General features: G+C 39.6%; 2 protein-coding genes and 1 long non-coding RNA gene across 9 annotated transcripts in view; 1 reads left to right on the forward strand and 2 right to left on the reverse strand.

Moving 5' to 3' along the window:
* Positions 1-26,770, reverse strand: part of LOC309340784 — a 393,472-nt gene that overhangs the window by 48,960 nt on the left and 317,742 nt on the right. Inside the window, exon 1 of one of the 2 annotated variants that reach the window (XR_014156080.1) lies at positions 6,249-6,337. The exons of the other annotated variant lie outside the window; for it this stretch is intronic. This is a non-coding gene — a long non-coding RNA (uncharacterized lncRNA). Of the gene's footprint in view, positions 1-6,248; positions 6,338-26,770 lie in introns of those variants that run through there. 2 annotated transcript variants of the gene reach the window in all.
* Positions 1-26,770, forward strand: part of ARL13B (ARF like GTPase 13B) — a 44,349-nt gene that overhangs the window by 11,228 nt on the left and 6,351 nt on the right. For all 6 annotated transcript variants that reach the window (XM_081859747.1, XM_081859751.1, XM_081859750.1 and 3 more), the window contains exons 5-8: positions 18,203-18,308; positions 19,364-19,566; positions 23,767-23,881; positions 25,770-26,025. In XM_081859747.1, the coding sequence (XP_081715873.1) occupies positions 18,203-18,308; positions 19,364-19,566; positions 23,767-23,881; positions 25,770-26,025 (680 nt within the window). The remainder of the gene's footprint in view (positions 1-18,202; positions 18,309-19,363; positions 19,567-23,766; positions 23,882-25,769; positions 26,026-26,770) is intronic.
* On the reverse strand, positions 1,611-17,728 carry STX19 (syntaxin 19). The gene is made up of 2 exons (XM_081859816.1): positions 17,077-17,728; positions 1,611-4,774 (listed from the first exon to the last, which is right to left on the reverse strand). The coding sequence occupies exon 2, from the start codon at positions 4,716-4,718 to the stop codon at positions 3,843-3,845; it is 876 nt and encodes a 291-aa protein (XP_081715942.1). The 5' UTR covers positions 4,719-4,774; positions 17,077-17,728; the 3' UTR covers positions 1,611-3,842.

The raw sequence follows: 26,770 nt of genomic DNA on the forward strand, positions 1-26,770 counted from the left end.
AGGAGGAAACAGTGGCTGCTTCTTTCCTCTCCCATGGTTTCACTCACTGTTGTGTCCAAATTTGAGCTTGTGGTTTGCCTGACTCCAAATGCCTGACTAAGTTAGCAGTAACTTAGATTTATTATTGGCCTCCTGCTCGAAGTGTGTTTGGGAGAGCCCAGGATCCTAGGTATGCAGAACACTAAACCAAGACATGGCTTAGCTCTCAGTAGCGTAGAGGAGTTTGGGAGGAACTTAAGTGGCTGCAGTTTCATCAATGTGCAGCAGCACACTTGCTCATTCACAGTAAGCCACAGTTTGGCTTAGTGTTATATGTGAATGAGACCAGTGTAGGAAGAAAATATAGCCATTACACTAAGGAGCTATAATGGCTGGTTGGTTGAGGGGGTGGAGAAACCGGGTGTTGTAAAAATAATTGAGGGAAACTCTGTCCTAGAGTCTTATAAGGATAACCAGTTCATCCCATAAACCATACTTTATCATTTTTTTTACCTCCTTAAACTGAAAAGCCCTTGCTTTTAAGTACAAAATTTTGTAAATGGCAAGTGTAAAATCCTTGGTGTTGTATTGCTATGTTTTTGCCACAGCTATTCCTTCAGGTTACTTTAAATTACAAGGTTGCATGAATGTAAATACGCTGCTGTTGGAAGAAAATGTTATATGAGATTTTAACTGGACATGCTTGGTCTGAAAAACCTGACTAGCTTGGTAGTGACTATTGTGTGCTAGTCTTGCAAAATGGGAAGGACCGATTTTTTTAAAAAATGCTGCCAGGGTGGGGGAGAATTTTAAGTGTCAGGGTTGAACAACAGCATCAGCTGTTCATGCTTTCCTTTCTGAATTGATACAAGAGGCCTAAATTTTACGTGTCTGGTTCAAATTATTGTAGAGTCAATTCCCATTTTGTTCTCTCCAAAATGGGGAACAGTGGCTTAATCTCTGTGAACAGACCAGGGTATTAAGATGGATCTGATCTTGTCTTACCGTCCTGGCTTGTTAACAGATGAGTAAGTCAGCCATGGAAATAAGCCAACAAAAGGAAGGTGCTAGCCTGCTACAAATTTAGCACTCTTCATTTCCATGTTGTCCATAGAAGAAAAATCCCATACAGTACTTGGCAGTTCACATGGGAACTTAGACTTCTAACCTCTTGGCAGACTTGGGTTTTTTTTTTGTTTTTTTTTTTTAAGCCTTCTATTAAGCAGACTAGATTCCACTAGCCTATTGCATTTTCCTACTAGTCACAAAGGGTACATTCTTCTTTTTCTGATAGCACAGAGTTCCCTGGTTGGGACATAGGAAAGAACTCTGGGCTTTTCCATGCACAAAGTGATTTAATATAATGCTACCCTCTAGTTTTGTACCAGCAAGGAATGATTGCCCAAAGCTAAATGGAAGAGGGAGTGTTCTTTGCTTAGCCCTGACACTTATTCCCAGATTCATAAGCCATGGTTTTTGAAAGGTTGTCTGAACCTGGTCTGCAGATGGGGCCAGATCTCATTTGCTCCTTCCATGTTAATTGTGGGGAACACCTAGCTAGCACATTTTGTACTAGAATTCAAAATGTAATGCTTGAATCTCCTCTGAATGTAGTCTGTATTCTTAAGTACTTATTTTAAAAGCTTCATTTTAATATGACATGTATGAAGTACTTATCAATTACAGTATATTGCATATAATAAAACCTTTATAAAATCGGTCTGGAGCAGAATAGTAAATATGTATAATTTTCTTGACCTGACTATGTCCAGTGACTTTTCTTGCATACATAGGCCAACATTTATTTTCCTGTTTTAAGGCCTGTTTAACTTTTAACTTTCAGCTACACATTTCAAATACGTTACTGCCTTTCTTTTCATATAATTACAACAAAACGTGTTTTCTTTATATAGTTTTCTAATATGTAAATTGGCAACATGGTTTAATTTAATCTTCCCCACACATACTTTTCATTCTTGTCTCACACTAGTGATAGATTTGCACTTTATGTAACAAACTGTATATATGGTAATAGTCTTTTTACTTTTCTATTCTGAGTAAAAATAAATTAGCTTTTTAAATAAATTAAATTAGCATTTGTGAAATGTGGTAATTTGACAACTATGGAGAGCTAAAGCTGCTGGCAGCAAAAAAAGTTCTTCTGCAGACAATAGCTCTTTCGTTTCTGAATAATTATGACTCCAGTGTTAAACCACATTCATAGTAGACTCAATTGTAATCAATTGACTTAAGCTCCTTAATAATAAGTCTTTAGTTTTGTGTTTTTAGTAGTCAGTGTCATGTTACTGTGTTCTGGCATAATTGTGGGGGAAAATATATTTATGAGATGACCACAAGAATCTCATGCCCGCAAACGGACCGATCCATTTTATGGTCTAATTGTTGCAATGCTTACATAAACAGATGTTATGCTCAGGGTCAAAGAACCACATACCTATTTCTATGTGTCCAATACAACTTTCAGCTTGTGTTGTATGCTCTATGGCAAAACATTTGTGAACAGAGAGAACTTTTGAAAATAACTTTAAAAAAAATAAAATGGCTTAGTGGATGGTATTGTGATTCAACCAGAAAAAAAATCTATTGAGGGTGATGAAGCCTTTGGACATGCCTAAAATAGATCTTTTGGTTCTAGCCTGTGGCATGATAGCAGCTTATACATGCCCTCTACACCAGGAAACTGGAACTGGCCACAAGGAAGGGACAAACAATTTTTTCCCTATATAATGTACGAAATAGCCGTTCCCCCCATTTTTATTTTTTACCTTTTTGACCCTTGTCTTTGGATGAAATTAATAAACCTGTATTGCTAACACTTGTTTAACAGACACAGAAAAGCTGTGCTGCAAGAATAATTCCCTTTTTGGAATAACAAATGTTCAAAGTTGGTTGAAGCATGTTATGCATTTGCACCAATTTTTGTTTTTTTTAATCATATATATTGAAGAAACTTATTATGTTTTGAAAGTATAAACCAAGACCTTGGTTACAGATGCACATCTCCCAAAATATCATAGAACTGTTATGTTTATACAAATGACATGGAAGAAAACGTTTAACATACAAAAATAGCTGTATCCTTTACTGCATTCTTAAAGATTTTACACATATAATGTTTTTGTAACAAGCCCCTTTTAACCTGTTTCAGTGCAGCTCTTTTAGCTGAACAATCTATTTCCCTGTTCTTCAACTAGTATTTTGTGAAATACCACAGTCACAAATTATTTCAAACTCTTTGTTCTTAGAAAAGCCAGACAACAGAGGAATGTGAACTCGCTGAGCACGTTCTGGATGACATTGCCCTAGCATTTATTACACTGGGCTTGCAGTTTTCCTTCATCTAAACTGCTGAATAAAATTGCTAGGAGCATATAGTCACTTCCCAAGGAAGTGAATCGAATGTGGAGGCGAGTGCTGTGTGGCACGTGGTTGCACCTGTTGTCACAAGCACCTGTTTGACTAGTTCCTGTGACCTGTGACTGGTAACAGAACTCCATCCTGCTACACCCAGCACTACCTTGTTCCCTTTTTTGAGAAACTCTTCACTATTATATCAAAGTCCACCACTAGATCTTAAAAAGCAATGGCAGGGGATGAGGGTCAGAAAGTCTGCCTGTTCCTTGTAAGTCACCCCTTTTGTTCCTTAGATCCCCTGCCAAATTTGCAACATTCAGGGCATGTGAAAAAGAGAATGTTGGATCAAACTGTGGCTTTGCCTGATGGTGCAAACCCCCGCCCCCAGCAGGGTCACCTATGTTCATTACATACTGGATTAGGGCTATTGCAAAGAACATTTAACTGCCTGTACCCCCCCCCAAAAAAAAACCACACAAAAAAAACTATTAACAGCAGGGGCAGCACCAGCAGCATATTGCTCTGCACGGATGCTTCTTTCGATACCTTGCCGCCAGCCTGAATTTCTCTGTTGTCGTCTGAACATAGTCCTGAGTTTTGACAACTTCCATTTCGATGCTGTCGATCATTTCACCTTGTTCCTCCACCAAAAGTGAGATTTGGACAAAGAGGCCCTTCAAGTCTCTCACCTGGTTCTCCAGATTGACCAGTTCTTTGTGTCTCTGTTCAATCTCAGATAGCTGAGCTTTTGTGATATTGACCTCGGTGAGCAAGTTTTCGTTGAAGATTTCCCATTTTCCTTGCTGAACCATGTCGTTCACTTCTTCCTCAGAGACTTCTTTTCCAGCCACTTCAAGCTGGCGCACAATAAAAGCTTTGCATTTTTCTTGCTTGGCTGTTATGGCGGCATTGTACAGAAACATGATATTTTGGAAGCGACGGAACAGGACCGCCCGCTGAGCACTCAGAACCCTTATAATGGCAGATGATGAACCATGTTCTTTCTCTGCTTTCTTCAGTGTTTTTGACAAGTCGTCCAAGCACTTGCTAATGTGTTCTGCTTGAACCTTTATCCCTTTTGTGATGCTGCACTCCTTTTTAAGCACGCTGAATCTCCTCATGGAAGCCACTAGGCTTTTTTGCTGCTGGCTGAACTTTTGGACGTCTGCTGCCAAATTGTTAATATCATTGTGAAGTTGCTGGATTTCATTCAGGTACCTTTCAGTTATGGGCTCCTTTTCAAAAATGACAGCTGTTTGTTCAAGTTCTTTTTCCTCTGCCACAACACTAGGAGAACGACTGTTTTCTTCTATTAATTGCAGTTCCTTTGCTCGCAATTTAAGCTCTTGAAGGCGGTCTTTCATCTTCTGTAGAGTTTTCTGCGGTTCTGTTCTTTTTAAAACCAGACAGTTGTGTAAACCTAAGGATTAAAAACCACTTTAGTAAGCTGTTGTTTACCCACAGACCTATTACAAGGATGGCAGAAAACCTTTAACGGAGAGGGAGGGGGAGTCAGAAAAATGCAGCAGCATAAGCTACCATAAATAGGTTGCACATAAAGCAAATTTTATTTTTCCCTTAGACATGCTCTTTGAAATACTTGGTCCACCTCAAGATTCTTTGAAATGTGCAGGAAATACACATAATGGTTGACTGTCTAATACTGGTCCAATATTGTACTACATCTTTTGTGTGTGTGTGTGTGTGTGTGTGTGTGATGGGCAGAAAGAAAACTCAAGTGATCTGCAAGGTGACAATATCTTGAAAATTACATATGTAAACATTTTTTTAAAATCCTAATCATGAATTGGAGACTTGCATGATCTTTCACTTCTTACCTTCTCTCTCCAGAGCAAACCATGGTGCAGTCTATAAACTTTGCAGAGCTAACTGCTTGGTGTGGTGAAACATTGTACGAAAGTAAACAATAACCATGTCTGGTTAGAATGTACTCTTCTGTATTTATTAATAAATACAACTGTATTTATTAAAAGAATGAAATAGGTAAGATAATTTGTGCAAGAAATTTGCATGGAAATCTGCTAATCATGACTACAAAGTCAGAAACATTACTTCTGCACTTTGGAAAGAACTAAATCTGTGACATTAAAAACAAAAACAAAAAGCTAGTTTCTTTTTTGGCATGGAAGCAGTCCAGTTACAGTGGTGCCTCGCAAGATGAAAATAATTCGTTCCGCGAGTTGCTTTGTCTTGCAATTTTTTCGTCTTGCGGAGCGCGGATTCCCCGGGTATTAACAGTTTTACGAAAAAGGAAGCAAACCCGCAAGACGTTTTCGTCTTGCGAAGCAAGCCCATAGGGAAATTTGTCTTGCGAAGCATCTCGAAAAACGGAAAACTCTTTCGTCTAGCGAGTTTTTCGTCTTGCGAGGCATTCGTCTTGCGGGGCACCACTGTATTTTGTACTTCCCAAGAAGAGATACAGCTGTTGCTTCTAAAACCTGAAATGCTTGGTAAACTTTAACAGTCATTACTTTAGTTTGGAGATGTGGATTATTTCTATCAAGGATGGGGAGCCTTTTTCAACCTCTGAGCCACATTTTCCAGGGAATGCATGGGAGGCTTGGGTGGGATGACAGGCAAAAGCAAGTGAAATGATGGCTTGAGACTCTTACCTTTTTGACCATTAGGCTTTGTTGCATCCACGCAACAAACACACACAGGAGCCTACATACTTCACTTTATCCAGGCAAACGAACACAATTCATGGAAGCATTCTAGTCAGGCAAAAGCAACGGAGGGCATGGAGCAGGGCTGGTAAGAAGGGGAGTGGTCTGCAAAGGTCCCAAGGGCCAGATAGCGCATGCTGGGGCCCATATTTGTCCTCTGGGCCTGAGATTCCCCACCTCTGCCTTACATAATTTAAATATCTATACAGTGGTGCCCTGCAAGACGAACGCCTTTCAAGACGGAAAACCCGCTAGACGAAAGGGTTTTCCGTTTTGGAGGCGCTTCGCAAAACGAATTTCCCTATGGGCATGCTTCGCAAGACGAAAATGTCTTGCGAGTTCCTGCGGGGTTTTTTCCCTACCCCCCCTTTTCCTAAGCCCTAAGCCGCTTATCAGCTGATCCGCTGATAAGCCGCTTATCAGCTGATCCGCTAAAAGCCGCTAAACCGCTAATAGCGCTAATCTGCTAAGCTGTCAATGGGCTTGCTTCGCAAGATGAAAAAACCGCTATACGAAGAGCCTCACAGAACGGATTAATTTCGTCTTGCGAGGCACCACTGTATCCTCTTTCCACCCAATGGTGCCCAAGGTTGCAAACAATAAATAAGATAAAACAACCATATGAAGTATAAAACAGCAGATAAAACAGGCAGATAAAAATACAGGTCTTTTAAAAAATAATAAAAACCCAGCCCATTATATTGGAAATTTGGATATTGTAGGGATTTTTTTCATTACACATCTGTAAACAGTGTCTTGAAAGATATACATGCATGCACACACCACTCCCAATTTGAATAACTTTTTTTTTAAAGAAAAGAGTGTCTCAGCCTGTTCAAAGGATCAGGCATTGCCAAAGACATTACCAGAATGTGAGTAGGATTATATATAAAAATTTGTTATTCGCAAATGCTTTATTCTGGACTGGACTGAGGGAAGTAATATCAATGTCTCTTTGCTCTTCAGTTTCTACTCTCTGAAGATTCAATAGCTTGTTGATTGCTGACTAAGGATCCAATCCCTTGGGGGATATCTTCTATTCATGTTTTTATTTTAATTTTTATGATCTGATTGTTTCTTCCTCTTTTTCCTCTTCTGCCTTTTTCTCATGATCTTCTTCTTCATCATCTATTTCTGATTCATCCTTAGCTCCAGCTCCTTAGTCTTCTCCTTCTTCTCCATCTCCTACTTTTAGGTCCTTGTACCTTCTCAGAAATTTTCCTGTTTCCTCTGGATTCAACAATCTGTGCTTTTTACTTTTGTGAAAAAAAGAAATTCCCTCTGGAAATTCCCATTTGAAGTCAATGTTGTTTTTCTTCAAAATCTGCACCAATGGCTTATATGGCTCTCTTCGTTTTAACAATCTTATCGGTATATCTTTGAAGATGATTATGTAATTTCCTTCTATGTATAATCTTTTCTCTCTGTTTTTCTGCAATATCAAATTTCTCATCTTCCTATCTTTAAAGGTGATTAAACAGTCTCCGGTAAATTTCCTTGCCTTGGTTGTTCTTACTTTCATTCTAAATGCATTCTGTACTGTCTTTGCTACCTCCTCTATTGGTAATTACATCCATTTAGCCAATTCTGATATCAGCCTCTCCTTAATATTTTCATTCTGTATCTCCGGGACGGCTCTCAGCCTCAGATTCACCTCCCTCTGTCTCAATTCATTCATTGCAATCACATCTTTAATTTCTTCTTGTGATTTGTTTAATTCCATCATTTCCACCTTAAGCTTTTCTTCTTCCCGTTTTACTTCTTTCAGTTCTAATTTTGTCCTCTTTAAACCTTCCTCAGCAGCTAATGTCCTCTTTGATACCTCTTTTATTTGCCCTTTAAGTACATTGACTGTCTCGTCAATTTTTTTATCCTTTTTCCCTATCTTATTATCAACTGATTCCAATTTGGATTCTAAGTTCTTCTCACTTTGTTTAATTTCCGCAAACATCTTCAAAATTTCAGTTCTGAATTCTGACTCTTGTTTAGACCCTTTCCTTTCTGCTGGTGTTCCCCCATCTGCCCCTTTTTTTTTGCCTGATGTGCCATTTTCAGTTTTTATAATTTATCAAATTAATACAGAATATACAAAAAAAAAATAATACTCCAGCTTAAATGCTCCAAATTAAATCTTCTCGCCACCAATTAGGCTATTCCATTGAGTATTCGCCTTGGGGGGCCCACCCGGACAAATATAATACGTGTCTTCTTGCCACCAATTAGGCTATCTCCAAATGGAATTATGTTCAACTGTAAATTAATTTAAGCCACTAAAGGACATAGACTTCCCACCGGTGAATCCAGATTGTTCTTATAGGGAGAGGTATCTTGTAAATTAATTAAATCCTCCTTTTGCCACCCAATCAACTGTTGTATGAGGAAAGAGGATGAAAGATACAAAAATAGTCCAGAAAATATCAATATAAAAAAGTATATCCAAATTCCAGAGAGAGATAGAGAAGAAAAAAACGAAAAAAAAACAAAGTAGACAAAAATGATCCGCAGCAAACAAGGAGAGAAATTTTTTTCCCCAAGTTTCTATCCAGTTATCCACTCTTTCCCATAATGTACCTAAATATCTAGAGTCCAGAGGTGAGATTCATAAACAAAATAGCAGACTCCCAATGAGAAAAAACAAACAAACAAACAAACAAAAAAGTAAGCGCAGGTCACTTTATAATTTTAGAAAAACACAGGCCGCATTCAGCTGTTATGCTTCAAATCAAAAGTCTTGAAAAACAAGTTGTAATGTTCCATTCCTTCCACTAGAGTTGTATAATGGTTGCCAGTTTCGAAGTTCCAAATTCAAAAGAAAAACACAGAGGAGAGGGTAAAAAGAAAGTCCTTCTCAGTTTCCAGTAATAGTGGGCTTATAATAGGGACCAACAATAAAAACCAAATAGTCAAAAAGAAAAAATGAGAGGTTACAGACCGTTTAAATTCTTTTTTCCTCTATGCTGCTGTTCAAACAGAAGCTTTTCAATGGAGTCGGAAGTTCCCTTTCCGTTCCGCTGCTCTTTGTTCTTTGTTCTCTTAAAAGTGAAAGTAGCTGTTCGCCATTGTTTCTCCCCTCCGCTGCAACGAAGACCTCAAAATGACTGTAATCATTATTTTCTGCTCTCCCTTTTAGCTTTAAAAATACCTTAAAGTTCGTAGCTTCTAAAGATGTTACTTTTTAGAAGAGTTCAGAGAGAGAAGGAAACAGTATCCGCCAGCGGCAACTCACTTTCTTTTTGCTGCTCTGCACACTACGCTGCGTCTGTATTGATTGCAGATGACAGCTGAACTCCGCGCTTTTGCTTTCTGCTCCGGATCCTTCCTTAGTTAATTAACATCAAAATTATAATCCAATTTCTTCTATTTTGAGAATGAAGCGCTCCTCTTGCAAGCTCGGGGCTTCGCTATTTGGATATAGAAAATGGCTGCCCTAAGCCCGCTCCCCGCTCCGCCGTTCTCTTCGCCCTTTTTTAAGGGTTACCTGACAGCGGGGCGGGTTGCTCCTGGCTTCACTGGGCACCTGCTCCTCTGGATAACCTCCCAGAGGTTTAAATCGGGGGCTACTGCACCCTGTAGCACCCCTTTTTATCCAAAATAGCACGGGATTCACCTCGCGGTAAAATCCCCGCTTGTGGGAGAGTCGCGCTCCACCGGAAGTCCGCTCTTCTATTCATGTTTTTGACATTTGCAAATGAACTGTTCCCAGTGGAGAGTGCCCTAACATGCAGTCCCATGGCCCTTTGATAAAACTGTGTATCTCACAGGATTATGCTCCAAATTCCAGCTCTTGTGATGCTTGTTTTTCATTGAAGGGTTTTATTTGTGGAGAGGTGGGTGAGAAAGAAGGAGAAGGTTTATGGCCTTGGAGAGAAAGAAGCAAAAGTCTTGGGTAGGCTTTCAGTTTGACTGACCTTTTGGTGCATTGCCTTCATCTTAAGGCTATGCTTGCTGGTTTGGTTCACTCTAATTTTTCTGTTGTTTACCGCATTTCTGTATGCTGCTGTATAATCTATGGTGTCCCTTTATTGTAACTATATCCTGTACCCATATGCTGTGGACTTAACTGTGAAAACTGGATAAGGATTGGGTGGCAAGAGCTGTAGGCTTTGAGCTGTACTCAGTGGAATTTTTCATACATTGGTTCACTCGACAATGCTGCCTGAATACAAACTTCATTTTTTTATGAAGCAGGAGGTTTGATACTCAAAAACCACTTACTATGTTGCTTGGCCAGATCACATAGGACATCTAAAGTAAATGCATTTGCAGTTCTGGTGTCAGGACTTGGCACTCAGTTTGGCTAACACACACTGTGTAATGAGTCTAATGTTTCAGGACCAATGGTAGAATGCTTCCATGCTGAAACAGTTTCCAGTTGTCTCAGTTGGCAATTGTAAACAGTGGAACTTCCCTAAAGTGCTTGGCTCAGGAATAGTTCCCAGATCAATTAATGATTTGGTTAGAATGCAATACATATTTTAATTTAATAAACTGGGTTTGGCAGCAGTTCTTATCTGACGCCATACAGACTGCCTTTAAGGAAGGTGGTGAATAAGTATCAGCAATATGGTACCTTGTTGTAAGCATATTAATGAAACCATTTGAGCATCTGAAAATTATATAGCTGGGGTTTATGGCCTGAGATCTGTATTTGCTTGTCATATGATTCTGTGGGAAACACCTGATTCATTGATACAACTGCTGAGTATGTCCTATTAGTCCCTTTTCAAATGTGTTTTTCTCCCTCCTTAATACTGAGGTATAATTTTCTGTGCCTCCTTGTATCATTCTCCTAAAGTACAATCTCAAATCCCATTTCCTTAGAATACCATGAGTGTTCTGGAACTTAATAGGCAAGCATATTTCAGTACCAGTTGTTGGAAACTTGCAGTCTACAAGAAAAATAAGCTGTGTTCTGATAATACATTGCAAAACGCTGTGACTTCTAGAGCAGAAAATTTTATGATGACTTTCTTCAGTAATGTTACAAAACTGCTTGGTACAATTTAGCATATTCTTTTTTATTTTTAAATCAGTTTGGTGCATGTAAAAATGAACTGATGTACTAAATTGAGACTTCAGGGTACCAACCTGAAAATATCTCTTAGCACAGTCTAACACATCCCTGGCCAACATTAATTTGGTATGTCTAACCACTTAGTAATTAAGTGGCAGAACGATAGTCTCTATTTTGTCACCTACGGAAAACACTTAACTTGGATTGCATTAAACTGAATTAATGTAAAACTCTAATTCTTGAAGCCTTGTTATTACAGTTAAAAATAAAACCTTTAAAAGTTGGCTGTTGCTCATATGCTTTTTAAGAGGCTCAGTACTCCATTGCTACATCTCTCTAGCTGTGAAACACAAGTCTACACAACAAAGAATAGAAAATGGCTGTAATAGACTTTGCACTAGCCTCCTTTGCTTCCAGGAACAATGCAAAACTCTGCTTTTAACTCAATATGATTGCCCTGGTTTTAACTTAGAAAGCCTTGTGCAGTTTGAGATCAGAGTATCTGCCTCCGTATGAATTTGCCTGAGTGTTAAGATCTTCCTCAAGACACTTTTCTGTTGGTGCTCCCATTTCCAAAGGTGAAGTGACTAGCAGCTGGGATAGATTTCTTTAAATTTATCTAATTCTGGGTGCACTCTTTCTGAAGGCCATCCTTTCCTTTAGGCATCCGGACAAACTATTGTTTTTAATTTATTTTTTTAATGACAATTTTTATTTTTATTTTCTCTGTTACTTGCTGTTTTGGCATTTTATCATTCTGCTGCGGTTGCTTTCTAAAAAGTATGCAACATTTTGAGATGTTAGGCTAGTATTCTTCGAATTCATCCCACTGGTGCAAGGACTTCTGCTGGCTCAGTATAACTTCCTCATCATCTCCTCTCCTCTCAGGCCCCCCATCTGCTCCCGAGGATTGGGGGAACCCCTCGAACAGATTTGCTGGCGCACAGGGTGAGGAAAGGAAATGGAAGTTCTATTGCACCAGCAAAAGTCCTTGTGTAGCAACTTCATTGGCCACAACTTTATATTTGCTGCTTGCTTTATCGTTCCATTGTAGGCTGCTGGGATATAACAAACTTTAATTTAAATATAAAATGTTTGAAATTGTAAATATAAGATGACCTAGTTTTGACTTTACAGGAGCCAGAATCTAGTACGAAAAGAGTATTACAATTGATTCAAGAGTTTGGTCGGGTGGCGGGATTTAAATTAAATAAGCAAAAAACTAAGGTATTGGAAAAAAACTTGACAGTTACAGAGTCAGAAAGGTTTCAGAAAGAGACAGAGTTAAACGTGGTTAAAAAAGTAAAATACCTAGGGGTAAATATAACAGCAAAAAAATTGAGTCTATTTAAGGACAACTATGAGAAATGCTGGTCAGAAATTAAGAGAGACTTAGAAAGTTGGACAAGATTGAAGCTTTCCTTGTTAGGCCGAATCGCTGCTATAAAGATGAATGTATTGCCAAAAATGCTATTTTTGTTTCAAACTTTGCAGATTGTGGACAAAACACAGTGCTTTCGGAAGTGGCAGAGAGACATCTCCAAATTTGTCTGGCAGGGCAAAAAGCCCAGAATTAAGTTTAAGATATTAACTGATGCGAAAGAAAGAGGAGGCTTTGCCCTGCCAGACTTAAGGTTGTACTATGATTCAGCATTCAGTATTATGATTCAGCAGCTTTCTGCTGGCTAAAAGATTGGCTGCTTCTCGAAAACACTGATGTATTAGATTTGGAAGGTTTTAATAATGCTTTTGGCTGGCATGCATATCTATGGTATGACAAGGGTAAGATTAATAGGACTTTCAAGAACCATATTGTCAGGAAAGCAGTGTTTAATGTCTGGACAAAATACAAAGACTTACTGGAAAATAAAACTCCAAGGTGGCTTTCACCATTGGAAGCTAAGGCCCGGAAAAGACTCAATATGGAGGCCAAATGGCCGAAGTATTGGGAAATATTAGAAAAAGATGGCGATAACTGGAAATTGCAGAGTCAGGAGAAAATGAAAGACAAAGTGCGAGATTGGTTACACTACACTCAGATTAAAGAAGTTTTTAAACTTGACAAAAAAGTTAGGATTCCAGGTGGAAAAATCGAAGCTAGAAACGGAATTGTTAGAGCCTAAGACTAAGGTACTTTCAAGAATGTATAACTTGCTGTTAAAATGGAATACACAAGATGAAACGGTCAAATCGGCTATGATAAAGTGGGCACAGGATATTGGATATAACATCATGTTTGAGGACTGGGAGAGGTTGTGGACTAGTGGGCTGAATTTCACTGCATGTAATGCTTTGAAAGAGAATGTTATGAAAATGATATATAGATGGTATTTGACCCCAGTCAAACTTGCAAAAATATACCACTTGTCTGATAACAAATGTTGGAAATGTAAAGAAAATGAAGGAACATTTTTTCACCTCTGGTGGACTTGCCCTAGAGTGAAGGCTTTCTGGGAAATTATATATAATGAGTTGAAAAAGGTATTTAAGTATACCTTTCCTAAGAAACCAGAGGCCTTCCTTCTGGGTATTGTCGGCCAGAAGGTGTTAAAGAAGGATCGAACATTTTTTATGTATGCAACAACAGCAGCAAGGATACTCGTCGCTAAGCATTGGAAAACTCAAGATTTACCCACACTGGAAGAATGGCAGATGCAACTGATAGACTATATGGAACTGGCTGAGATGACTGGCAGAATCCGAGACATGGGAGAAGAGACGGTGGAAGAAGATTGTAAGAAATTTAAGACCTATTTACAAAAATATTGTAAACTGTATGAATGTTAAGAAAGATGCTAGAGTAAAAACAACTTGGCACCATTAAGCTAGACGAAGAGAAATATGAAGATAAGTTAAATTTAAGAAAAGATAAAGTTTTGGAAATTTTAGGTTATATCTAAATTTTTAAGATCTGAATAAAGGATACCTAAATTAGAGATACAATATTGGAAAATTAGACAATAAGAATAGAAACAAGGGGATAAATTTGCTGGAAAAAAATTTATAGCCAGGAATGCAGGAGCAGGAGATGTGAGGGAGTCCAAGAAGTTAAGAAAATTATGCTAAGAGATGTGTTATATTGTATTGATTTTTTGGCATTGTAATTAAAACAAAAACTGTTAATAAATATTAATTAAAAAAAAATGAAATTGTAAATATATCCTCTCCTACCACTCTGTTGCAGTACTGCGCGCATACACACACACACACACACACAAACACAGTATATATATTTATATTTAAAATGCCTTGTGAAGATTCTACATTGCTTTTTCTATGGCAGAAGTTTACATTCCCCCTGCCTCAATCTTCTAAAGTCTCAAATAAGGAATAGAATATCTTCATTTTTCAAGAATAGCATTGCCCTTCTATTAAAGGTTGTTGGTGTTGGACCAGGGTCGACACATGTATCGTTTTTACAACAGCTTTATTATATAACGAAGTATTGGGTGAGAGTTGATTATTCCAGAGGTGAGAACGAAATGATACAGGGTGGAGATCACTAAATGAATACTCCCAGAGAAAGGCAGTGTGATTCAGAAATGAGGAGGAGGAGAAGCACTTCGTAATAAGAAACAGCTCATAATGAAACCAGAGCTTCAGTTGCCAATTGGCAGCAACAAACTTGAAAAAACCAGCACCATAAATGTATGTCTTACTTGGAAAGAGCCATAAATAAATTGAGTTAATGTTCTTGGTGACTGGAGAAATCAATTGTATTTGTAACTGCAACTGTACTGTTTGTTGAATAATGTTATGAACAGTTTCATATGGGCTGTGCCAATACTCTTGGAGGTAGGAATTGTTCTCTGCAAGAGTTTTGGTTGTCATTGCAAGACAGATTCTGTGTTGCGAGTTTTGCAGGGCAGGCATGATTTGTTCCCTTGTTGACACTTTCCCTGGTAAACAGGGAGCCTTGAACTGTTTCAGCGGCTTAACAAAATGTCTACTTCTGTATTGGTGAAATACTCTAAGGACTTGGATACCCTGCAGTTGAGCTAGTCATTGAAATCTTTACAGTGGTTATTGCACATTTAATCAGGCTAAGAGATACAAAATCTGTTGATAACTTAATTTAATGTTTCCTTTGAGTGTTTGCAGTGTTAACATTGCAGCATTTGTCTAGAACAGTCTTTCCTGAACTGTAGTTTGAGGAACCCTGACATTCTCTAGGAGAATAACAAGAATGGCAGAAAAATATTTCCGAAAGGCGGGTCCCGAATGTATGAAATGCTGCAGGTGTTTTAGAGCTGCAATCTTCAACCTTTTTAGACTTGGGATCCATTGTTTAGCCCCAACAAGGCTTTCCAGAGCTCACTTCTTAATCTTTTAATGTATATTTCTATGGTGGTAATGTTACAGTTGAGACCCACTTTAGGTCATGCTGTGACTCACCATCTGAAGACCAGCATTCTGGAATATGAAGTGACTTTGGGCAACCTGGCAGTGAAGGCTCTTGCCAGCATGTCCTGATAGAATACTCTCTGTTTTTAGGGGAGTTGTTGGCGGACATGTTGGTGTACAAGGCAGTTTCTGAATGCAGAAAATATGAAAAGCCGCTATCTACCATATTTTTCGTCCCATAGGACGCTCCGTCCCATAGGACGCACCTACTTTTTTGGGGGGGGGGAATAAAGGATTTTTCCCCCTTTATTTTCCCCCCAAACCAGGTCAGGGAACAGTGGGATGGCAGCGCTGCGCCTCCCCACTGTCCCCCGAGCTTGTGGGGCTGGCCGATGTCTGTCCGGTGCGCGGGGCGCTCTGCTTCAGGGCGCTTCACCCGCCGGGCGGCAGGCTGCTATCTGCAGGGTGGGGTGCCCTGCGGGGAACTCCTGCAGGGCACCCCACGCTGCGGATGTCTGTCCGGCAAGGCTTGCGGACACCTGTGCGAAGCACGGGGCGTCCTCCAAAGGGCGCCCCTTGCTCCGCGTTGCAGGCTGCCGCACGCAAGGCTTGCGGATAGCTTCCTGGAGCCTGGAGAGTGAGAGGTGTCGGTGCGCACCGATGCCTCTCGCTCTCCAGGCTTCAGCGAAAGCCTGCATTCGCCCCATAGGACGCACACACATTTCCCCTTCATTTTTGGAGGGGAAAAAGTGCGTCCTATAGGGCGAAAAATACGGTAAATTCAGAGTACAGAAACAGAATATTTTTAAATCACTTGTAAAGTCAGACTTTATAGGAAATTTCTAATTTATCAATGAAAGTGCCATTTGAGGCATTACATTGTGCTAACCCTGCAGCTTGCAGCAGGCAAGTTTAGCTGAACTTTTTTAAAAAATCATGTTTTAACCTTTTATAATAATACCCCAGCTTTTTGAGGATTAAGGAAATCCTGGAGTAAAGTTTCATTACATCTGTTATCTGTGAGCATGACCTTTGACTGCAAGCGTTTCTACATACAGTACTCATATTTTTTTTCATAATTGTAAGATGATGTCATTTCTGTCAAATGTACACATACACTCCCTTTCCCATGATTCCTAAAATAAAAGTGCTGAAGTTCTCCAACCGTAATAAAGTCCCCTGAGGCTCTTACAACCTTTTTCTGTTTCCTTGATTCCACACCATATTCAAGTAGGTATATTAAGCATACAAGTAAATAAAACAAGAATCCATCACGCAGTGTTTAGCTTCATATTCTTAACTTTACAACCACCCACCTCCCAGAATATTGCTTCAAGTATATATTATGCTGTGAACCTTCCACAGTTTTAAAATGAGGAATTTGTGCAAAGAATAGTTTTATTGACTTGGAAAATTAAAAATGAACTCTCATCTTTTAAGCTGCTGCTGGCATGCTTCCAAATGAAACGAGTTTGGGTGCATAAAACACGTCTAGCAGATTAGTATTCATGTACCTAAGTAATAAAGCTCTACAAACATATCTATTGGAAATGTTTTCAAACTTTGCAGAGGGCACACGTCTCATGTATTCTTAACACATCTTAACATTGGGGGCTTTTAAATCACTCAGTGTTCTACTTTGTATTATTTGATGTAAAATAAAACCGAACTACTTACCTTTTTTTAAAATCCCGAGTTGCCGGAAGCCTCTTTAGGATCTGGTGCTTCAAGATGCTTTGCAATATCCTTGTGAGGGTAAATAACAGAGCAGGAGTGCGATTTCCATTAAAACAGTTTCTGCTTACTTAATCCTCCTAGACCTTAATGATCGTTGGGAAAGTGCATCTTAGAAAGCTGTGGAGTATGAGAGCCTTCACTAGTTACGTTGTACAACAGAGCAAATTGCTTACTTTACGCTTGGGGAATCTGGTTCTGCCTGTTGGAAACCCAGCCTTGCTTTCAAGGCGGGCCATTCTATTCTAATGAGGCAGCACCAGGAAGTGCCATTGCCTGCCTTCCTCCTTACTGGACTTGCTGGTTTACATTGCAAATGCCTGTTGCTTAATATGATTCTACTCCTAAAAATAAATCCCCTGAACATCGGATACTTGGCATGCAAATAAGAGGAATTTTTAGACTATGCATATCAGTGCCAGGGATCACAGATAATATAGAGGGGAGGAAATGCTGGGGTCCTCAGAGGCCAACAAGCATGCATAAAGTGCTATTGTGTGAATGTACAGAGTGACTGATCCCTCCCCACTCCATGCCATCCTTTCACATGAGATGCTGTGTGTGTGTGTGTGTGTGTGTGTGTGAGAGAGAGAGAGAGAGAGAGAGAGAGAGAGAACACGTAGCGAGATAGAGCGCCAGCCCTTAGGAATAGCTATCGTGCAGGCATGAAACACCATACAGAGCTTTTGGTTCTGGCCACTGAAGATACACAAGTTTGAACTCTACTTAAAAATAACTCTTTGAATTTGTGCATTCCTTTTGTTGGAACAATTTACAACAAAACAATAAGCTTGACATTCACCTGCTTCAAAAAAGAAGAAGTGTATACTGTGTGTTTTAAGAGTAATTAATACAATGTTATGATTTTCCTTTTCTGATAATTAACCATTATGTGCAACTTATTCCTCTGAGGAGTAATTATTGTAAATGGGCAATATCGGAGACTGTCACTGCCTTCTATTGCACACATAAATTGAGATTTTCTCCTGCTATTGCTTGTTGTCTTGTACGTTTACTAATGTAAACAGTGCTGTTGCATCTTCTCACTTGGTGGCTTTCTTTTTCTTAGGTTAGCAAATAAGCAGGATAAAGAAGGCGCCTTAGCAGAAGCAGATGTAATTGAGTGTTTATCTCTCGAAAAGCTTGTCAACGAGCACAAATGTCTCTGTCAGATTGTAAGTGCATTTTAATAAGATTAATTGTAGGTTCATTTTAATAAGATTGATTAACTTCCTTAAACCTGATGTGTGAGCAGAACTTTGAAACTAGAATTGTGTAATCCCATTGTTCCCACCCACTTTACAACCAGCCATTTTCTCTTCTTCTGTGCTCCTGAGCTCTGGTTGTGATTACTGCACCAGTTTTAATAAAAGACAGGTAGACTTGCTTCAGCGGCTTAATATCCAGGCTGTAAGGAAATTAAGGCCAAACCCACCCTAGCCTTTGCCACCACTCAAATGCTTTAGGCTACTGTTCCATTGTAGTGTCCATCATTGCACTGAATTTAACTGCTGCTCTTGAGCTTTATTAACTTATTTATTTAACAAATGTTGCTAATAAAAGGTGGCGACGGGGTGTGGTGGGGGATCAGTAACCTTTAGAGTAACCGAGTGAAATAGTTTAAGCAATGGCAAATCTTCCCAACATATCTTTCACGATAAGTTTTATTCCAGGGTTCTGGTATTTGTTGGAACATTTCTATCTGTGGATCTGTGCAATATGCTGGTATGCACTTACGCCAAACACATGGGCTAGTAAGCTCAGCCCCACAACCGTCCTCACACGCCCCTTGAATGCTTGGTGGTGTCATCCTTTCTCCCATTTTATTCTTTGACATGGCAGATTCACTTAAGATGACAGCGCTTTAAATTCCATTAACGTTATGCCACATGTGTACTGCTTTAGAAGAACCCTAGTAAAAAAAAATTCCAGTGTCTAAATCCTCATTTAAATTGCTCTTGTACCAAATTGCCAAAGTGATCATTTTCCTCATATTTTTGGAATATATATGAGGGCAGCTTCTGGGAAAGCCATTTTTGGAGTGTGTAGGCAAACCTGCACCTGCATCTCTCTGGATTGCAGCCTTTACAGTTCACTACTGAGATGAATCAAAATGTGTATGAGTTCCAACTGACAAGCACCTGTATAATTGAAGGTGAGTTAGGATCTCTTTGTCCACGTTGATAGTAATTTAACAATATAATGCTGCTGATTTTTCTCTTGCATATAGGAACCTTGTTCAGCAATCATGGGCTATGGAAAGAAAATTGACAAATCTATAAAGAAAGGTTTACTCTGGCTGTTACATATTATAGCCAAAGATTTTGATGCCTTACATGAACGAATCCAGAAAGATACCATAGAGCAAAAAGCAGCTGAAGAACAAGAGAAAAGAGAGCGGGCAGAACGAGTGAGGAAGATACGGGAAGAAAGGTATGTTTGTTTTGCTTTATATGCACTGTATGAAAGAACACTATTAAGTTTTTTTTAAAAAAAATATTTAGCTATTTAAAAAATGTCATTTGTTTAGTTTGAAGTAACATAATAACTTTCATTTATTTATTTTGAAGTAATGTAACAACTTGAAATAACATAATAATGTATATTTACTTAAGAATATTTATTTTGAAATAAATATAATAGCAACCCCAAAGGGAAATAAAAATACTTTACCAAGATATGTAAGTAGTTACAGAAAACATTTTTTCTACTGCCTTTCATCATACCATATGTCAGTGTTGTGTACAACATGGAACAACGTCGCATCTCAGACAAGTGTAATGTGCAAAACCTTGTTTACTGGTGTCTTTATGGGTGCCCTGGAGGGGAACAGTCAATGAATCTTCCATTACAATGTTAAAATTACTATTTAACTGAACTAGAAAAGTACATGTGTTGGAGACTGCTAAATCATCGAATCATAGAGTTGGAAGGGACCAAGGGTCATCTAGTCCATCCCCCTGCAATGCAGGAATTTCAGCTAAAGCATCCATTACAGATGGCCACCTAACCTCTGCGTAAAAGCCTCCAAGGAAGGAGAGTCCACTGCCTCTCGCAGGAGTCTTGTTTCACTGCCAAACAGCTCTTACTGTCAGAAAGTTTTTTCCGAATGTTTAGTTGGAATCTCCTTTCTTGTAAATTGAAGCCATTGGTTTGAGTCCTACCCTCCAGAGCTGTTAATTGTCGCTTTCCAAGTGTATTGGTAATCATGTGGTAAGGTAAAGGTAAAGGGACCCCTGACCATTAGGTCCAGTCGTGACCGACTCTGGGGTTGCGGCACTCAACTCGCTTTATTGTCCGAGGGAGCTGGCATACAGCTTCTGGGTCATATGGCCAGCATGACTAAGGCGCTTCTGGAGAACCAGAGCAGTGCACAGAAACACCGTTTACCTTCCCACCGGAGCGGTACCTATTTATCTACTTGCACTTTGACGTGCTTTTGAACTGCTGGGTTGGCAGGAGCAGGGACCAAGCAACGGGAGCTCACTTCTGATCAGCAAGTCCTAGGCTCAGTGGTTTAACCCACAGCGCCACCCGCGTCCCAATCATGTGGTAGAAGTCGTCAACTACTTTGTCAGAACCTGGAGCATCATTAGAGTGAGACTGTTACAGTGATGCCTGCTGTGGTGGTGCCTGCTGTTCCTTGCAAAATCTTAGGGCTAGGTTCAGGTTCTTACATGCTGTTATTATGATGTGCACAGCATTCTGCAGTAAAACAACCATGAGTGATTTTATTGACGGACCACATGAGGTTTTTGTTTACTTTTTTTTTAAAAAAAATCTGTGTTCATAATTCCTTAACGTGCCAATCTTTTCCATTGATTTGTGTTTTATTCAGCACAGGGTGTACTGTCCACACATTAAATGACCATTCTAAAGTACAGCACTCCAGTATCATTTAATCATTCCAGATAATAAATGTATTTAAATGTATTGTGCTTCTGTGCAGTTTCTAAACTTTCAAAAGCAGCAGAGAAACATTGTGTTTACACACTGAGCATACAGAGTCCATGTGCTCAAGCATCTGCCTTGCTTGCTTGCTTGCTCTTATGACCAGGCATGGTCATTACATTGAGGCTGCAACATTAACTCTGCTTACCTTGGAATAAGCACCATTCAATTTAGTGGTAGTTGCTTTTGAGTAGACATGATTAGGTTCGCCCTGTAAGCTTGTTTTTGGTAGAAGTTGTAGATGATGTAAGATTGCACAGTATCAAGTTATTTCCATGACTGCATGCATTTGGGAGCACTTTTTCTCATACTGTCAGAGCTGCCTCTAGGTCCCAGCTCACAGAGGACCAACGCTAGCCAGTAATAACGTATAAAAGTCTTTATTGAAGGTTAGTTTCCATTTCCAAACCGCAGCGTGCAACTCTACGTCTTAGAAGCTAGACCGGCGAAGCTCCATCTGAGTCTCCGCCTCCTAGACACCAGTTTAAGACTCTAGCTTTACTCCACCTCTTCCGTTGTTCTTTCCTCCTCTGGGTCCTTCTGCCCCCCTGGGGTTTCCTCCTTTCTGGACTCTTCTGACGCTGACCCCCCTGAGTCTTGCCCCTCCTTCCGGCGGGCTTTAGGACCTGGCTCCCTATCCGGGCTGCCTGCTGTGCCGCTCGCCTGTACATTTGAACTTGGCGCGCGCGCCCAGCCGGTAACTTTCCTCTTGACCGTTTCCCCGCTCTCCGATGGAGGCGTGGTCAATCCTGACTCATCTCCTCTCGCTGGTGGTGAGAACACTGGTCCCGATGCCTGGGACTCCTCCCCCCCACTGCGCTCTGGTGGGGAAGCTGGTCCTGATTTCCAACTGCTGCTCTGGGAGTCCCCGCTGGCCCCTTCCTTCTGGGGTTTCCCCCTTGGCACCCCCCTTGCCCTGGCCATCGGCGCTCCCTTCTGTGAATCTTCCGATTCGCTGGAGAGGCTCATGGAATCCCTCGGACCACTTTCATCTCCTGTGCTTCCCTCGGATTCCTCCCCCTCGCTCTCCATTTCCTCCCTCTCCTGTGCCTCTGCTCCTGAGCCCCTGACACATACAGTAAAGCATGTAGAGTAAAGATTAGAGGCAGGCAGCTGCAGAAAATTCTGCATGGTTCATCAAGAGGCGGTAAAAGGCAGATACTTTGCACCAATTTTTCTCACTTCAGGTCAGCATCCTAGAAATGGCTGCTCAGTAGTCTCGTGTTCCTATAGTTTTCTGTTCCTATTCTATGATAAATTAGGTGAACACAGTACCATGCTTTGGAGAAAGCTTTATAGACAGAAGTCCAGACAATGATCTCTTTCCAAACTGAAGCTTTATAACAGAAAAGAGATGTTGATATTTTGATCATAGTAATGACTTGTTTTCCAAATCTCTCTGCTCTCCTCTTTCACTTCTGTCCCCATGATTTCTACAGTTGCTGTCTCTAGGATTGAAAATATAAATTTTTTAAAGCAAACAACGGATATACAGTATTACAAGTCTCTGTGGAATTTATGGGAGCATTGTGTTTGCTTTTTCTGGTCATTTTAGTATATGGTGTGCAGAAACATAGATGAGATAATGTAGGAAAGATTAAAAATCCATGTAATAAGTAATTAAGTTACAGTGGATGCAGCATGTACATTGATCATACACCAAATCTCTTACGAAAGTTTTCAAAACTTTAACAAAAAATCAGTATGTTTCTTGTTGCTTGTACCTCTCAGAAAAGTGCTTTGAAATACAGATTTGGTTCCAGCAGAGACTTTCCACTGAAAGAAGTGCATCTAACTGGATCTAACTCACAAGTGTTGTGTACTGAAAACTTTATATGGTTGACAACCATAACCGCCTTTCCTAATTCTCCCCCTTCTCCTACACAAGCCTCTTTGCCACTGTTTTTCCTCTTCTCTCTCCTCCCCACCTTTTCCCTAGCTGCCCCCATGCCTTTATTTTCCTTTTGGTTCCTGACTGTTGTTTGTCTGAATTAAATTGTCCAGAAGCACCACATGGACTACCTCCAAGCTAGTCAAATGATTCCTCTTTATGGAGTGTGCTGTATCAGAGGTTCCCAAACACACTCAACTCCCTTCTATCTATCTTCCTACTCGCTGCACCTGGTAAATAAGGCTGCCCTTGTGTGCTTTCAAAGAACAGGCAAGTCTCAAATCATCCAAAATAGGTTGCTGCTAACAATACCACAACAACAAAATTGGAGAAACCTGCCATGAGAATCAGGTGGAGGTCTTGTGCGCGGTAAAATCTTTGGAAAATATAGGGATATTGAATTTTATCTTGTTCTGATTTGCACTCAATTTTTTGCCTTAAGGATAGAACAGAATGCATGTTCAAATGCATATTGAAAGCTGGTGGTGCTAATAGCTAAAAGAGTGCGTGCCATCAGCCAGGACATGTCAGAATTGGATCTCATTTCAGCCCCTGCTGGCTGGCCTCAAAAAAGCCAGTGCTCTCACCTTCACATTCGTTCTTTGCAATTTGAGGAATAATACACATTTGTTACAAGGGGTGTTGTAAGGATGACTGTCATAATGTACATGAGATGCTTTAAACACTTATAATGTGCTAAGCATCATAACCTCAATGGGATTTCCTTTGGAATCGTGTTGATTCAAGATCTTCTGTCTTTCTTTTTTTAAAAAACAACAACAATAACAAAGAGATCGGAAAGAGCGAGAAGAAGCAGAACGTGAAGGAAGAAGTGTTCCTAATGAAGATGACACTGAACCAGTAAGAGGCAACCCATTCCAGCCTATATCAGCCGTAATCACTGAGGTATCGGAACATTCGTATGTTTTAAAAAATGTTTTTGATAATCCATATATTTGAGACTGATACTGTTCAATAATGGATATGGATTCTGAGTCAGAGTGTTGATTAGTAGTGATTTTTCCTGCTCAACCTTTCCCTTAATAGAAAAAGTCTTTGGAGTAACACAGCAACTGCCCCTACCAGTATCAAGAATCCTAGATAAGTGCTGGTTTGGGTTTGAAAGGATGGTCTAGAAGTCTTAAAAGAGGTACATTACAGTATACATGTTCAAGTAAGGGAGTTTCAACATGATCATCACCATTGTTTACTTGGAAGTTATTAACATTGACTAGTATGACTGTGGGAACGTATTTTAAATGTATAATATTAAAAACTGGTTTGTATCCAGTGCTGCGTGAGCATGGTATTCCACTTGTGCAACTGGACTTCCTTTCTTTTTCTCTTCCCATGTGCCTCTCCTTAATCTGCTCCAGACGGTCCCTCAACCCAGTGGAGCAAATTTTGAGGTTGAATGTGGGGGTGGCGGGGGCTTTCAAGGCAGAGGAGGGGGAAGTTCTGTTGCGCAAATGGAACTCTGCTGTACAAACTGAACAGCAGCATTAACTACAACTCAGTATCTTAAATAGTCAAGCGAAGACTGTGGTGGACATCTCGTTTGGCAGTTCTCCAAAAATTAATCCCAAACTATTTGGTATTTCATATTATAGTACTGTGCATATACAGTCCAGTACCCCTCTTCCATGTCTGCACATCAGGCAGCAGCCCCTTGCAAGTAATGCAAACAAGAGTGCCATACAGTACTTAGGACTGTAGGCTTGGCTCCTATCCAGGAGTGCCATAAACTTCTGCTGCTGCACCAGGTATTGCACTCGTTCTATAGGATAGCCATCATTGTTCTAGGAAAAATACTAAGTATGGGCTTGTTACATCTATGCAATCTAACTTTTTATAGATACTTCATTTTTATGAGCTTCTTTGAAAATGTATATGCTCCTGCTTTTCCAAGTTTGCTGAAAACATAAAATATAATTCAAAACAAATACAAGTGTTAACAAAAGAGCTGCATTAAAATCAGCTTCCTTGTACTCAGACTACTCTTGATTGTTCCTTTCCTCATGAGCCAAAGACCTTTGGAAGCATATATTAAGGTCAGAACTGCTTTCATAATAGCAGCACTTTTTTTTTTTTAGTTAAACTGGTTTAGAATAACATTACCAAAAAATGTCAGCAGCTCAGCTTCCGAAATCAATGTAAGTGATTAAAAGCTTAGTATTCTCAGCAAGGAAGAAGCTATATTACAAAGTCTAAGTACATTATACACAGTGGTTTGTTTGTGGAATCCCCCAGTAATCTCTGTGTACATACACGGGAACTAAACTAACACTACTGAAAATATTTGTAAAGCTGAACCTTTAAATACCTGACATTTGAAAACAATAAAAATGTAAAGTTGCATATAGCATGCCTTTACTAAGAATACAGAAATTAATTAATATTCAGAGATTACGTCTTCTATATCTGAAGTTTCATTTTATATTATTGATTATGATCTAGCAGAAAGGATGGTGTGCTACCTAGGAGATTAATAAAAAATCTAGGCTGACTGTGAACTCGCTTAAAATAGAGGAACCCTTTCTCTCTCTGAAGATTTATTGCTGAGCTGAATGTAAACAATTATAAAACGTTTTGCTTAGTTTGTGCTACAAATAGTAATAATAATAATAATAATAATAATAATAATAATAATAATAATATATTTTCACTGATCCTTGTAGAGTTGTTTGTTTGTTTTTCTTTTTGCTGACTTTTCCCCTGTTCCACTGTCCACCCCAAAAGTTCATGTCTGCACTGCTGGTTTACAAAAATTGCATTTTTTTCTCTGCTTTGTTAGAATGAAAAGAAAATTGAACAAGAAAAGAAGAGGCAGCGGGAGGAAAATGAGAAGTCTTCCATGGCCTTGAAACCTAAAACAGATCAGGAGCAAATGGACACTCAGAGCCTGAACAGCCAGCGATCAAATGAGAGTAGATTGGTAGAAAACTATAAATCTGCACTAACACAACGTTTGGAACATGAAGATGAGAATGACCAGCAAATCTCAGAAAGTCTTGACTCTGGTGATAATGCCACTTTGAATTCTGGAATAGGTGGGTTGAGTTTCATGCTTGTAGTATAAACACTGTCTTCACTTGCTAGCCAGCTTCTATTGTGTTTGCCACAACTCCCCTTCTCCGTCCTCTAGTATGCACATAATGGTTGGATGAAATGCAGGAAATATTTTTCACTTGCACTACAGTTTGGAGAAGTGAAGACCCAGCAGGATAGCTGCCTTTTCCTCCTGCTTCTGATTAAACAGAATTTGGGAGAAATGTAGGGGTTCTTACCTCATTTGCAGAAGATAAATGGCATAAGAGATTCCTGCTTCCGTACTGTAGTGTAATTTTCAGCTCAGAGATGAAGTGAATGGGTTGGGGGTTTAAAAGCTGCTCTAAATCCTTCATCTTTGTTGCCTAAGGGGGCCCTTGTTGAGTGGGTTTTTATTTTTAATTCCTTTTTAAGCTGATGGGTTCCAGTTATGATACCATGTTACAAATGTTGCTCTTAAACTTAGATTGGACTGTTTAAATTGGATAATAGGTATGCAATATGTTTCTGTGGTACGTTAGGATGAAAGTTTGCCTTGTTTATTTAAGGGCAAAGTGGTAATGGTATAAGTTGTAACTTATTATAAGATGACATCCCAACATCATGCAAGCAGACAGTCACTCATGCAATGGAACTTCCTCTTTCCCCATACCGTCAGATCGGCACAGTCAAATTTTATCATTTATTCTGAATGATGATGATGATGATAATAATAATAACAATAATAAAACAAACCCAAAATAAGTT

Source organism: Podarcis erhardii (assembly GCF_964252035.2).
Source record: "Podarcis erhardii genome assembly, chromosome: 4".
Lineage (NCBI taxonomy): Eukaryota > Metazoa > Chordata > Lepidosauria > Squamata > Lacertidae > Podarcis > Podarcis erhardii.

Bases quoted from the DNA above. Each gene is read 5' to 3' on its own strand.
- STX19 (XM_081859816.1), bottom strand. From the start codon at position 4,718: ATGAAAGACCGCCTTCAAGAGCTTAAATTGCGAGCAAAGGAACTGCAA.